Source organism: Opisthocomus hoazin, chromosome 1 (assembly GCF_030867145.1).
Source record: "Opisthocomus hoazin isolate bOpiHoa1 chromosome 1, bOpiHoa1.hap1, whole genome shotgun sequence".
NCBI classification, from domain to species: Eukaryota; Metazoa; Chordata; class Aves; order Opisthocomiformes; family Opisthocomidae; genus Opisthocomus; species Opisthocomus hoazin.
The window spans coordinates 147,730,621-147,744,289 of NC_134414.1; the positions used below are offsets into that span (position 1 = coordinate 147,730,621).

The window sequence follows — 13,669 nt, forward strand, 5'->3', positions numbered from 1 at the left end:
AATAAATGATGGACAGACTGGAAGGCTAGCTCTGCCCACTCAGCTTGTCACAAGCAGCACCTCGCTCCACAAGCTTTTCTGCCTTTTACAGCTGTATGACCCTGACAATGCCAGACGAGGGCTGAGGACCAGCACTTACACCTGGTGCCTTGCAGGCAAGTTTCAGCTGCAGCTTGAGGCCTGGGTGCCCATCAATCCCGTGCGCCTTGGCCCCATGACACAACAGCCTCTATAAGCAGGACAAAAGATGTGGAGGTTTGTGAGGCCAGAGACAGTCATGCCTGAGGGAATCTGACAGCAGGTTGCATCAGAGGTATTTTCTTCCATGAGCCCCAGCTGAGTTACCCCACAGACAGTGCTGAGGACACCCTGGGAATGGGTCGTGAGCATGACCTCAAGCCCAGCTTCAGTAATGCTCCCACCTCGCTATGTAGACACAGTCAGTGGTGATCCTCACAGTGTTGGGTTCTCTTCAGAGCAAGGATGGCCAAACCTGGTTCTTAAAATTTAAGTAGCAAAACAGAGCTCTTCAAGATACTTCTCTACTCTGAACAAAAATTACTGTTGACTTGTCAGTAAACAGCATCAGTCATTTACCTGTTTTGGGCATTAACTTCTGATTTCTCCGTTACTTCTCCTGATAGATCTCCTTCTTCCTTTTGCCGCAGCCTCTCCTGTCGAGCCCGTCGGCGACGTTCTCTGGCAGCTTCTTCCTCGTCATCATCGTTTCTCTGGTAGGACAGCCTGCAACAGAGCATTAAGGATAGGGAAAAAAAGGGGCTATGGCATATAGGACACTGTGACTGAAAAATAACAAAAAGCAATTGACCAAAGCACAGAAAACACAGCCGCAGTGGCTGCTCCATGCTGTTCAGCAAACGTGCTGCAAAGTTGAGATGCACAGTTTCAAAGTCTGGTTTTGTTCTCTTTTTCAGACATGAACTTCACAAAATAGTTGCAGTGAAGGCAGCAGCCACACCACACTGTCAGTTTGCTCCTAGAAAATACCAAGCCCTTAAAAACTCAGCTCTGTAGCTGAGCAAACATCCTGCTAGACTGCACCATGATCCTGCCAGAATGCACACAGCAGCATCTGAGCAGACGACTGCTCCAGCCCACATAACCTAAATGGTACTTAGCCAAGCAGATTTTCATTAGCCTTCTCTAAATATCACACGCTGAAAATGGTGACAGTGTTCTAAAACTGAAGGACTAAAACACAGCGAGACACAAGCATGACAACATCTCTCAGTGGTTGGTTCTGGGTGCCAAACATCTGACACCTACAAAATTTTTGTGAACCCAGAGCCCTGCCAGGCTAAATCATACAAGATTGCTGCTGTGATGAAAGCCTACGGCTGAGAACGCATTGTGTTCATCTAACCCAACAGATGATTGCGTGTAGGTTCATCCTACTTGAAAAGGAGAGCAAGACATTACAATCCTAAAAATCCTGCAGCCCATTCAAATCTTTGCTGAGGTGCATTATTACTGTGTGAGATAAAGGGCTTGCATTCCTCTTATCTTTTTGTGCAGGGAAAATGAAATAGGAAGCTAACACATGCCAGACCCAGTCAGGACGTTCATTCGCTTTGCTTCCAGCAACGGTCTGATACATAATGGTTAAGAAGTCACTCTTCCTTACATAGTCATGCATTTAGGTTAGCTGTACAGCCATGAACACAGAGGAAAAAAAAAAAAAGAGCTCTGCACCAAGTAAAAACAAGCACAGTTAAAGCTTGCATTTCAAGGAATATTTTAACATTAAATGCAACTAAAACATTTGGATTTAGTCATGAATCAGACTTTTTGGGTCCAAGCCTATCCCATCACCTTATTCTGGTACTACTTTTCTCCTTTGCTGAAAGAAGAGTAAAAGTATATGCTCAGCAGAGATTAAACTATTCCAATTTTCCTTTGACAATTAAAAATGGAAGTTAAAAACCCAACACAGCTGAGCCACTTGCCAGACCTGGAACAGCATTTTCATCCATAGTGCACTGAAGGATTTGATTTGCTGCTTTCACACTTCACTTCAAGAGCTTGCAACCTATTCTTTGTAGAAACAGCTCCTCTCAAAGAGGGTGAAAACCATGAGCAGCATGGCCATGAAAGAGAACAGTAGGGGTAAAAGGAAGAAAGGGAGAAGATGAATTAAAAGCCCTAGAGCTGATGCAGGGAAGACAAGGAAAAACACCTCCTGTCATTTGTAAGCAATTTAAAGGGGGATCAATGTTTCATTTAGGTCTAGAACAGAAAGCATAAGAACACAATAATAAACCAATAGGGTCTTTAATTTGCAGAAGAGAGAGACTCTTTCTGGAATAAAACTGCATTAGCAAACCAATCACAGAAAGCCCACTCGTTAGTAAGATGTTCTGGCTGCAAGAAGCCTATGATCTTTTTAGCTCTGAATTCTAAATCTAAGGGCACAGGAGAGGGCATGCTGCTCTTAGCCTGTGGCAGCTGGATGATGGCCATGACTGAGTCGATTCCCAGCCCCTATGGCTCAGGATATGTCTCTGCAGTGAGACCACAGGAGGATGAAGTAATTTATCCTGCTCCCTGTACCCGCACGCAGAACACTCCTACACAGCAAGGAGAACAACCACTTTTAAAAGCCTCGTTAAAATGCCTTCTTAAAATCACCAGTTGCTCAGAAAACTAAAAATGGAAAGAAAAAAACACCCTAAGCAAAATACTCCCACAAAATGGTGCCCATTAAATAAGTCAAATTAATACAGCTATGTATTTCCTGTCCTTGGACATTTATCACATAGATCATCTGTTAGGAAAGCTGACAGTCTCTTTCAATATCCTTTTAAGTATATCCACTGCTTCACTGCATATCACAGCGGTTTCCTACAGTGAGCACGTACTCCAGATATGGGCTCCACCCATAAGGATCATGTCAAGTATTCAATTCTGTTCACCAGCGCAGATGCACAAAAATTCCCCACTAATCTGGAAATAGTCATATCAACAAATAATAACAGTCTTTTATATATCTGCATCCTATTTTCTTTACAATTATGTTAACACTACTTCCTAGATTGTACTTCTACAGGCTGTTTTGCTTGCCTCAGAAATACAAGCTTTGCTGGGGTGCACCTGACCAGTCACCACAGACTGACCATAGATTAGGCTGAAAATGCAGGTTCAGGCTGGCTATGCTAATTAACAGGCTAATGAGTACACTGTGAGCAAACCGACAGCAGAATCCTTTATGAAATGATTCAGCGTAGTCACCCTAACTGCCAATGACTTTCCCGGAGAAATTCAGTCATACGAAAGATGGTGCAAGTTAGACAAATGTCATTTCTGCCTATGAAAAATACACTCTTCTGACTACAGTGCTCATCTCACCATTCCCTCAATCCTCACACACTGGGTTCATTCATCCTAACTCAGCTGGTACATCACTCACTCTTTTTCTTAGTTATCTAAGTAGCCTCCTCCTCCTTTGCTGCCTAGGGTGTCAGAAAAATTTCACACAGAAAGTAAATCACAGGCAGACACACGAATTCATGCATCCGCCATTGGGAGTGGGGAGACTGACCCTCATACTCCCACTGCTACAGCTCTCCCTAGCTGCCAGTCACAAGCAAATTCAACCTGGGAGTTCTTCAGAGCTTATCTTCCACTTACCTACATCTTCTGACATTCTTTAGACCGGGAGTAAACAAATAATAAAGAGTATGACTCCAAGATTTCAGCTCTGTATATCAGACAGATGGAAATCTGGTGATCCACACTGGCCCGTGTTGTTTCTTCACCCTTAGAGAACAGCCTTGCTGCCCAGCATGCATACACACCCCACAACTAAATTAAACTAACCTTATATCCATTTGTCACCTTCTGCATAACTGTTCAAAGTCTTTGCAGGCAAGTCTTTCTATACAGTTAGCTGTTCCAGCTATCTCAGGCAATGAGAGCATGGCAGAGCGTGATCTCAAAGAGGTATGCCAAGCCTCCTGATACGCGACAACTTTTATTAAATATTCAGATGAAAAGATGATGACTTGGAGACCATCCTACATCTTGTTACCAAAGATAACACGCTCTTGGTCTAAATGGCAACCAAAAAAAAAAACCAAAAGCAGAGTGTTGGCTGTTTCTCCTGTTGACTTCTCTATGTTTCTGACACGAGAAAAAGCAATGTAACCTCTATGCATTGTTGGTAAGCTGTTCCAGTAAAGCACTAGTGCTGAGTCTGTCATACTTCCCACACAGTGCAACTCAAGTACAGGAGACTGAGCATCTTATCCATGTGAGAGGACGTTTCCCACCATACTAGGATGGGATAACAAGTAACAACAGACATTCTGCCCTGTTGAGTGGGCAGGACTGATTTATATCTCCACAATTGAATTCCCAAACTTGCTGAAGACAACAACAAATCTCCTGATTACTTGAGTAAGTCTAGAATGTTACCCTCAGACCAAATGGGGGGACTCTACAGCCTAGAGTGGAAAATAACTCTATTGGATTGTGAATACAGGCAATGAGGCTAACTGCCTCAGAACTTCTTCAGGGAGATTTGGAACCCTCTCTATTTTACATGGAACACTGAATTTAAATAGACTTCTAACCCAGTAAGAACGTTGGTAATAGCTATGGTGATTAAGGGGCTGAAACCTTTGCACACAATCCAGCTTCAGCTGGTTTCCGCTTGAAACCACAAATCAGTTCAAACCTTATCTGCGGCACTTAGATTTTAGAGTTTCTTGCCGAGTACTACTACATTATTATCATTATCGTCTGAATTATTACAGCACTGAAATTTTCTGATCAAGCTAAGGGGCTTGCTACAGTAGGCATTTTATAAAGACAGGGGAAGATATGGTCCCTGTTCTAAACAGTGTGCATTCTGCTTAAAGAGAAACTTAGTAATTTGTAGCACTACTTGCCCTCAGTGAGTCGTAAGCGAAACCTGATTAATCTAAATTCTTCTTTATTTCTTAAAGGAGTGGAAAAAAATCTAACGCCTAATTTAAGCTGAATGACATTACTCCTTTCTGGAGGAGGCAGAGAGAAAGAAGAGATGTGGATCTGAGCTTTGACTCCACCTCAAGGGTGTCCGAAATACATGTAAAAATTCCAAAAAGAACAAAAGTTGTTAAGACTAGATTTTTAACTTAAACTGGCAGCCCAGATCTGCCTGTTCTTTCCTCCATGATTCACTCAAATGCCAGTCTGTCTTCCCTTTCTTCTGCCTGCAAAAACATCCTCCATTCATAGCACCGCCCTCCCAATGCAAACCTCAATTAGATGCAACTGTACCTATTCAGGAAGCTCTTTCCCACACAGCTTTTTTATCTAGAAGCCTTTACATCTATTACAGATTGATTTTCTCTGTGGTCCACCAAAAGAAATGAGATCATTCATTCTGTATCAAACTGCTGCACCTTCAATTGCAACCTAACCTACTTCTAAGACCTTCACCCTTCACTACCGCACACCACAGCAGTTGAAGTGACACCTGTTGACCCATATCTCCAAACTGATGGCAGATGGAGAACATCAGCAAAACGTCCTTGATGACAAATTTCACTGCCAGACTCCATAGAAGCTGCATTTGTTGGCCTCCTGTGCGCTTAGAAAACCTTTCTATTTATCCAGGCTCTTCCTGAAAGGATGGGTGGGGTGAGGACGGACTCTGTTATAACACCCACTGGGGAGTGCTCTTTGTGTCACTGTTGGCATTTGGTCCTGTTTTATTTATGATTGCGTATGTTTTAAATTTTTTATTTTTACTTAATTATTTAAAGTGTGTTAAGATAGGCATGCTTCAAAATATGGTTATAAACAACTGATCAAGCTTAACCTCCAAAAAACATAACAAATGCACACCCTTCCAGAGGATTGTGTCTCTGTCAAGCTTTCTGTGTCAAATATGAACTGCATTTTACTCAAGTCATATCTAAAAATGTGGTGAAAGGTGGAGGGCAGTTGTGGGGAAAACTGTTTCTTTCAATCATTCCTCCATAATTCAACAAAAGCTGCCAGAACTCTGCTCAAGAAGATTCATTTTTATGAGGGAATGAGCAGAATTTCAGTCCAAAATGCTCATGTTTCAAAAAGATGTAGTGAGTGAAAACAGGGGATTATGCTGGAGACATGCAGACATGCCACCACAGTTCTCAGTCCAATGCTGTGCATGAATGCAGTTATTAACAACCATATTTTTTGCATATTTTTCAATTTGACATGCACCATTTTTTTCACATTGAATGTAGAAGAGACAAGTGGATAAAATTAACCGATGGCTGGAAATTAAACCCAGACAAATTAAAACTGGAAATGAAGCACATTTTTAAAAGTGAGGGTGATCAAATCTACAAGAAATGATGGAACACCCATCTCTTGCATCTCCACATTAAGATGGATGCCTTTTTGGAAGTTATACTGCAGTAAAATACAATTCTTGGGCTCATTATAGACAGAAATTTAATTATCTCTTAGATATGGAAAGTTAGACTGGTTTATACTGTGGCACCTGCTGGACGTAAAGACTACAGTCTTCCATTTACAGAAGCTACATGTCTTCTCATTCTGCCTATAATTTCTCTCTGTCTTGTAAATATTTTTCACCCACACATTCTGCGGAGCTACACACCCTATAGTCCTGAGCAGGTAAGTTACCCGGATATCCATATAATTCTCTGGGAAAAATAAAGAGACACACCTTTCCATGTATTCCCTTCTCATTTACATAATTTTCATACTGTGTGCTTCTAATATCCTTTCTTATTTTTCATAGCTCCAAAGAGTTCAAGGATTATTATTATTTTTCTGCTGGGTAACCACTTATTCAGTCCCTCTTCAGAACATTCAGACAGATCTGGCATCCTCAATTTCTTACCATACCTTTAGAAGCCTTTCTCCCACTTTAAACCTCGATCTAAATTACCTAAAAGATAAAACAATGTGCAATTTTAGCAAAGAATTTTTTGCTTCATCTGAGAAAAATCTTTAGATTATTTACATTGCATAAGGATCTGGCTGTGAGATTGTTATTTTGTTTGCATGACAGAACAGTTAAGTACGGGAAAGAAAAGGTCTTCTGAGAGGACCAGCTTGCATACATTCTTCTTTATGGTTTATTTCCTTTTGGTCTTTTTGACATTTAGGGTTTTTCACATGTAAGGAAGAAGTAGGTACATTCATTCCTTTAACAGTTTGATTCTAAAAAACTAGGGTGCAAGAAATCCACATGGAAGAATGAAGTACAAAATGTGATATGCAAGTCAATAACCACAATGGAAAATGACTCCACACTGACGACAAAAATACATGGTGACTACCAAGTAATTCATGCCAAAAGTAGCCAGGGATATTATTTCTTTGCTGAAGATGGCACTGAAGCCTCTAGGACAGATTCTGACTTCCCAAATTACTGGTTTCTGTTGAAAATGTAAGTTCCAGTTGCGTAGACGTCCAGGATTTCCAATGCCATGTCTCATTTCTTGCAGTTTTCTGCTCGTAACAACACTGTTGCTTCGGTTTTAGATTCAAGCCCTAAAGCCCAGGCCTCGTAGTTAGAGCCATTCTGTAACACCACTGCATCGTTCTGCACAAAAGCAGAATGACTCACGCAAGCGCCTACTTTTTTTCTTTCCTCATGGCTGAAAACTGATGATCTGTTTCATAACATGAAATGCAAGCAGATTCTCCAACTGCATTCAAATAACTGGTAAATCGCCTGCGAGTACCTCAGCATAAATTGCACACGGGGCCACTAGCATGAAGGGTAAAAACCTTCAGCTACTGAAACAATGTCAAATTTGCCTCCAACATGTATTATATTTAGATAAAAGCTCTTGTTGGAAATGTCCCAGTGAAAAGCATGTAATTCTCTCAATATGTGAAGTCTGTAATGCTCTGCAGTTTTACTTCATCCACAACAGACTTGGCATTGACCTGTCAGTGAGCAATGCAGTATGTTTAACCTGTTTTAATTTAGCAGTTTCACATGAAAACAACACAGAAAAGTAACTGGGCAGAAAACAGTAACCAGTCAAGTGCCTTCTAGCTGATAACTATTACTTTTTTACTGCTTTCCGCGAAGCTTAGTGGAATTCACCCAGATATCTGTTTTCCTGGCAGATGACAAACCTGCGAAAATGTGTACACAAGCTTACTTTTTCAAACTTGAAGTGGGAACAAAACCCAATCGCCATGCATACCACTGTGGCTAATGCGGTATTTGTTGACTCTGTGGCAAATTGCTTTCTGCTTGCTGCCACCACCTCCAGTTTCTAGTGCTTTATTGCATGTAAAATCCAAAATAATTTATGCCATAGCCTTACCCAGTAATAATTCAGGCATATGACTTGAGAATAATGGGCGTTTTGCCTAGTTGAGGCAGAAATAAGGACTTACAGGATTCTCCCCAGAATATACAATCCACAATTACTATGAAGCCAAACCAGAAATTTGCTTTCTTGTTGTTTTGGGCGCCCGTATTCCATATGGCTTTCAAGTAACTTTTATACCTCAAATTGCTAGCTTACTGAATGTATACGAAATTAAGATCTATCTCCTCCTCTTTTATATTTCATTGCAAATAAAACTCCAACTGACATGATTGAGAGATTTACTCAAGACAGAAGGAATTAAAAATGAAGATAGACATGGGCATTTGTAACTTAAAACAGCTCCCCTGCATGTTGAAAATTGTTGTCTTCCTAGCAAACACTCAAAATACTTGAGGAGTTGAACCTACATTTTCTTACTGACACCTTTAGGCAAACTGATGTCTTCAATGTGTCATGCTCAAGCTACAAAGTTCTCTGTTTCCTCCAAACATCTTTTTAACTCACACAAAATTCACGTCACCATCTACATTATCTGTCTGAGATCTTTAAAGGAAGGCAAGGGAGGGAAGGTAGGCATGAGGAGGACTTTTGTTACTGGGCCATTTTCTCATCCTAGGTATAGGCAGAGATGGACACCCCATCAGACAGCCTGTGGAGAACCTGGAGCAAAAGCACATGAGGAATTCTGCAGCCTTATTGGGAGGAACCTGAACAAAAGCACAGGACCATTTTTCATGGCCCAACAGCAACTTTTCTATCTCTATATATACTTTTATATGCATACATATATAAAATATACATGTATTCTCAGCAATGAATATGAGAAAATTTTCTTTTTTCAATTTAATAATAAAAAACTCATATCACACGGAACAGATTTTTTCCACCAGTGGCTGGAGTGGAAATTGCATTGTCATTAGGAAGCGGAGATTTTCCCTTCATTCAAGCACAATAGTTATAACCCGTTTCAAGAGGATTCCCAATTTCTGTTGTTCACATTCCCTGTACCTATAGCAATACTATGGTTTTGTAATGTTTTCTGATGCAACCACCTCCCTTTGAATGCAAGAAAGTGCTATTTTTTAACAAAGCTGTATCTCCTCAAGCCTGGACTCCCAAAATGCAACTCCAAGTTGCATTAAGCAGAACAGGGTCTGTCTCCTGTACCTGGAGGATATACTTTGAGAGGGGTAAACCAATGAATAAAGAGATGGTAAAATACAATGGATGAAGCTTATTTGTTGGACTGACTGAAGTACCTTCCAGCTGAATTGCACTTTTGGGTTCCTTGGGATTACAGCACAACAGGAACTTCTACATTTTTTATGCCAGGCTTTTTACACCATAACCAGTGTTTCTTCCTAACGGTTCAATTCTGAGTGCAGCAATGCAAAAAAGCAAACCTTCCAGACAAACCCTGCTACTGTAAGCACTGCCTCAGCTAGGCAAGCTAAAATCAGACTTACAGAACCTGGTGCTCAGAGTACAGACTGCCTCCGCCCGACTGTAGCTACAGCAGTGACAGAAACAAGGGATATTGTGGCAAGGTTTCACTATAGAGACAAAGGCAAGAACAACAGATGGAAGGAGAATTGGCTTTCACTCTCCTCTGCTCAGTGTCCAGTTTAGCCCTGTAACTGCTGCAGGTAACATTTTCTGAAGAAAAAGTTTAAATGTTTTTTAAAAAATATTATTCCTGGTGGTTGGGGATTTTTTTATTCCAAAACTGTATGCTGCATCCTCCCAAATTAGCAAACAAGAACAAAGCTACAGTTTGAGGAAAGCACAAACTCAATTATCGTAAATTATGTATGTATCGCTGACCTGGAAACCCAGCCTTCAGTTTCATCTGCTTCTCTACTTTCACCCTGGTTACCTCGTTTGAAGGCTTGTTTAGTGCAGCACGCTTGGAAACAGAAAGCCTCTCGACAAACCAAAGCTTGCATTTCATTCCCTCCACAAAGATTAATAGGATTGCTGCATTTTAAGAGCACTGTATTTTAAAAAGTGCAGGACCATGACGATAGGTCTCATGTACGAGAAGCTTCTTTAGTTTCAACCTGTACTTGCTCCACTGAATAGCATACAAGGACAAATGCTGAAAAAGTGAACTCAGAGAATCACTGGATTCATTAGCATGCAAACCAATCTCAGTCACACACTAACGCTCCATCACCGTGCCCAACCCACTCGCAATCAGCTTCCAGCAGATACCTATTCACCATCCACCCTGCCAAAACAAGATGTGAAATTTGAGATGAAACATGGCTTTGGTTTTCAAAGATGACAAATTTTCTCTCTATAGGTAGAATCCCCTTTTGCACTCATGCTTTTTATTCACTTGCCTGCCAGGTTTTGCAGGATGTAATGAGGAACCAGGGGCCAGGACTCTACAGTGGGTGAATCCAGAAGGGAAAAAAGTTCACGGCATCACATTGATTAATACCAGGGACAACACCCACCAATAGTGCTGGACCCATCCTGAGTTATGTTATCTGTCACTGAAATGCAGCCGTGCCTAGGGTGGATCAGCACGTAGGCTACGGCTATGGCTCCATAACTGAAACATCGGTCCCTGATTTAGGAAATTGAACTTGATTATGGATTTGAACAAGACTGGGACAGAGAACCAGTGGGGCTGGAAGGAGGAATATGGAAGCAGGAATAAAACAGGGACCGGGGCTGTAGAAAGGGTCCTGGAATGAGACGTCTCCCTGGGCTGGGAGGGGGAGAGAGGAGACAGACAGCAGCAATGGATGAGGAGCCTCTGTCCCTGCAAGGCACGAGATGGGGAACGGAGAAAGATTGATGGAGAAATACTTGGAGGACAGGGAAGAGGGAAAGAGATCCATCATGGAGTAACAAGGACAGTGAAAGCGCCAGGACTGAGTTGCATCGAGTAATACCCAGCATTGGGCCGGGTTCACGTGCTGTCCAGGGCCTGGAAAGCCAAAACCCACCATGACAGACAGAATAGAAACCATAAGAGAGCAGGTCCTGATTAGCCAGGCTGCACTTCGCTCAGTTACTCCTTTGGCCTTGCCTGAAAGGTTATGTGATCTGAAATGCCTACAAACAGTCAGGGCCCACTAGCTTTATTGCTCGATTCATCAAAAGTATGGGAGCTAGCATCAGCCTGGGCTCTGTGAAGCATCAAAACTCCTCTGTGTTTCCCAGGGGATTAGAGACTGTAACTACATGGCTATTGCTCAGAGCCAGACAGGCCCCTGAAGACGTCTGCTGGAGCTTTCAGAAATACAGCGAAAACTGTGCTGCATGAACAAAGTACAAGGCATACACTTGCACACAGGGAGCCTGGAAAAATAATTTTACCAGTAATCATTCAGATAATCACAGAACAATCTATTTTTCATCCTCTCTTCCTGACACAAAATATGCAAGAGGAGGACACAGCCTTAACATACCACAGCAGACTAAATATTGAAATAAATGCTGCAAACAGGAAAGTAGCTGAAATGTAAGAGCCGAACACGCACCGAAACAGAGTGGAACTGTGAAGCCTTATGCTAACTGAAATAAACCACTTCACGGGGGATACGGCATTACAAATACATTCAGTGCTACAACATACGGTGAATGGGAAAAACAGTTAATGAAAATCAGATGTCTCCATGTTTTCTGGTACCGATTCTCCATGCACACTACTCGCAGATGCTGTGCAGGTGCAGGTTTGGTTTCAAGGGAAATTCATGGCTGTTCGCTTTTAACGTGGACAAGCATCTGTCTCTTACTCAGGTGTTTAAGAAACCGACTGTCAACAGCTAAGATGATTAGGAGACTTTTTCAGTGAGACAGCGGAGGAATTACAAGTGCAGATCCTGTCATTTGCTAACAGGATTAGGGGCACATACATTCCATGCATCTCTCTGAAAGCTAATCCCGATGTATCTTTCACCTTCACGAAAGGTAAAAAACCCTTCCATAAAACAGGCCTGCACAGATCTGCAAGGTCACCTACAGCACTTTGAACAGCACGCTAACCTTACGATGATTTGCAGGCATCGCATAACAGCCCTGCGCGATTTAAACAGCTGGAAGTTTGAAATGCAGCCATTGCAACTACACCCGCATAAACACCATAAAATATCCTGGCTTCATCCTTTGAATTAGTTTTCCCTTAGATGTGCCTGTTCCCCTTACACTGCTCCACTGTGATCTTTATTCCAGAAGTTGCTCATAACAAAGTACCAAACAGCTCACTCGGTGTAAACTATTGGAGAAAGTCTGTGGAAAGTTGACCGAGCTCATGAGAGCTGATCAATAACACCGAAAATACAAATCTAAAAGCCACTGTTCTTTAAAATGGGTTAAAAAAACTCTTTCCACAGAACTCTAGTGTCCAACAAAAACCTCTCCCATTTCAAATATTCATTAAAAAATTATCTACAAGCTAGAAGTTATTCACAGAAAATACCCAGATAAAAACTAGGAAATGGAAGAAAATAACAATTTGCTGGCCCTGGAAGTGCTCACGGTCTGTGGACTTCCAACAGGACACTCGCAGCTGTTAGAGGCAGGAACCTAACACAGAGAAACTGCCCTGTGGACATACTGTGCCAGAGTAAGGGGCTTTTCTGCAATATACAACATGTTTTCAAATCATACCAATTATTATGGCACGCTTTTTTTTTTAATTTCATTCTGGAATAGTAGTTCCACATAGGGAACTAGTCTGTAATAGCTGTTGCAAAATGCTTTATACTGTAGCATCCCCACACAGATGAGCTCTGCACGGACACAGGGAGCTGAGTTGCACTGCCAGTTGTACGTTCACAGCAAGTTACTGATCAGGTCCTATTAGTTCTTTGGCAAATCTTCCACAGCCAAACAGCCATCCTGTGCCCTAACTGGTCAGCCTCCCCTCAGCCCCTTTTGTGCTTCGTGTTCATCATATACAAACTCTGTCCCAAAGCTTTCGGTCCTCGTCCCAGCTCCAGCCTGTCCAACAGGCAAAATACATTCACACTCCTCCCACATTGGCACCTGGCTTGCAGGAGAGGGAGAGCAGCACTAACCTGGGCTGGACCTATGAGCTATGGGCTGCTTCCAGACAGCGATGAGCATGTCCTTGTTGGAGAGTACGGCTTTACTTTGTGTTGTGATTGTCCTTGCTACTGCACACCACAACTAAAGCACTGGTCCACAAAGCATCGGCTTGATGCTTCACAACATATACTTTCTTTTATCTGCATTTCACTACACTGCTAAAACAAATGGCAGGTGAGTCCAGGGCAGCAAAGGTGAAAGAGCAAATTAGATGGGGTTATAGAAGAGAGGACTGTGACCAACAATAGAAGGAAAGTGAGATGAGGTGGGCAACAAGATGG

General features: G+C 42.0%; 1 protein-coding gene across 9 annotated transcripts in view; it reads right to left on the reverse strand.

Moving 5' to 3' along the window:
* Positions 1-13,669, reverse strand: part of CALD1 (caldesmon 1) — a 200,971-nt gene that overhangs the window by 31,592 nt on the left and 155,710 nt on the right. For all 9 annotated transcript variants that reach the window (XM_075440680.1, XM_075440690.1, XM_075440653.1 and 6 more), the window contains one exon: positions 598-744. In XM_075440680.1, coding sequence (XP_075296795.1) covers positions 598-744 — 147 coding nt within the window. The remainder of the gene's footprint in view (positions 1-597; positions 745-13,669) is intronic.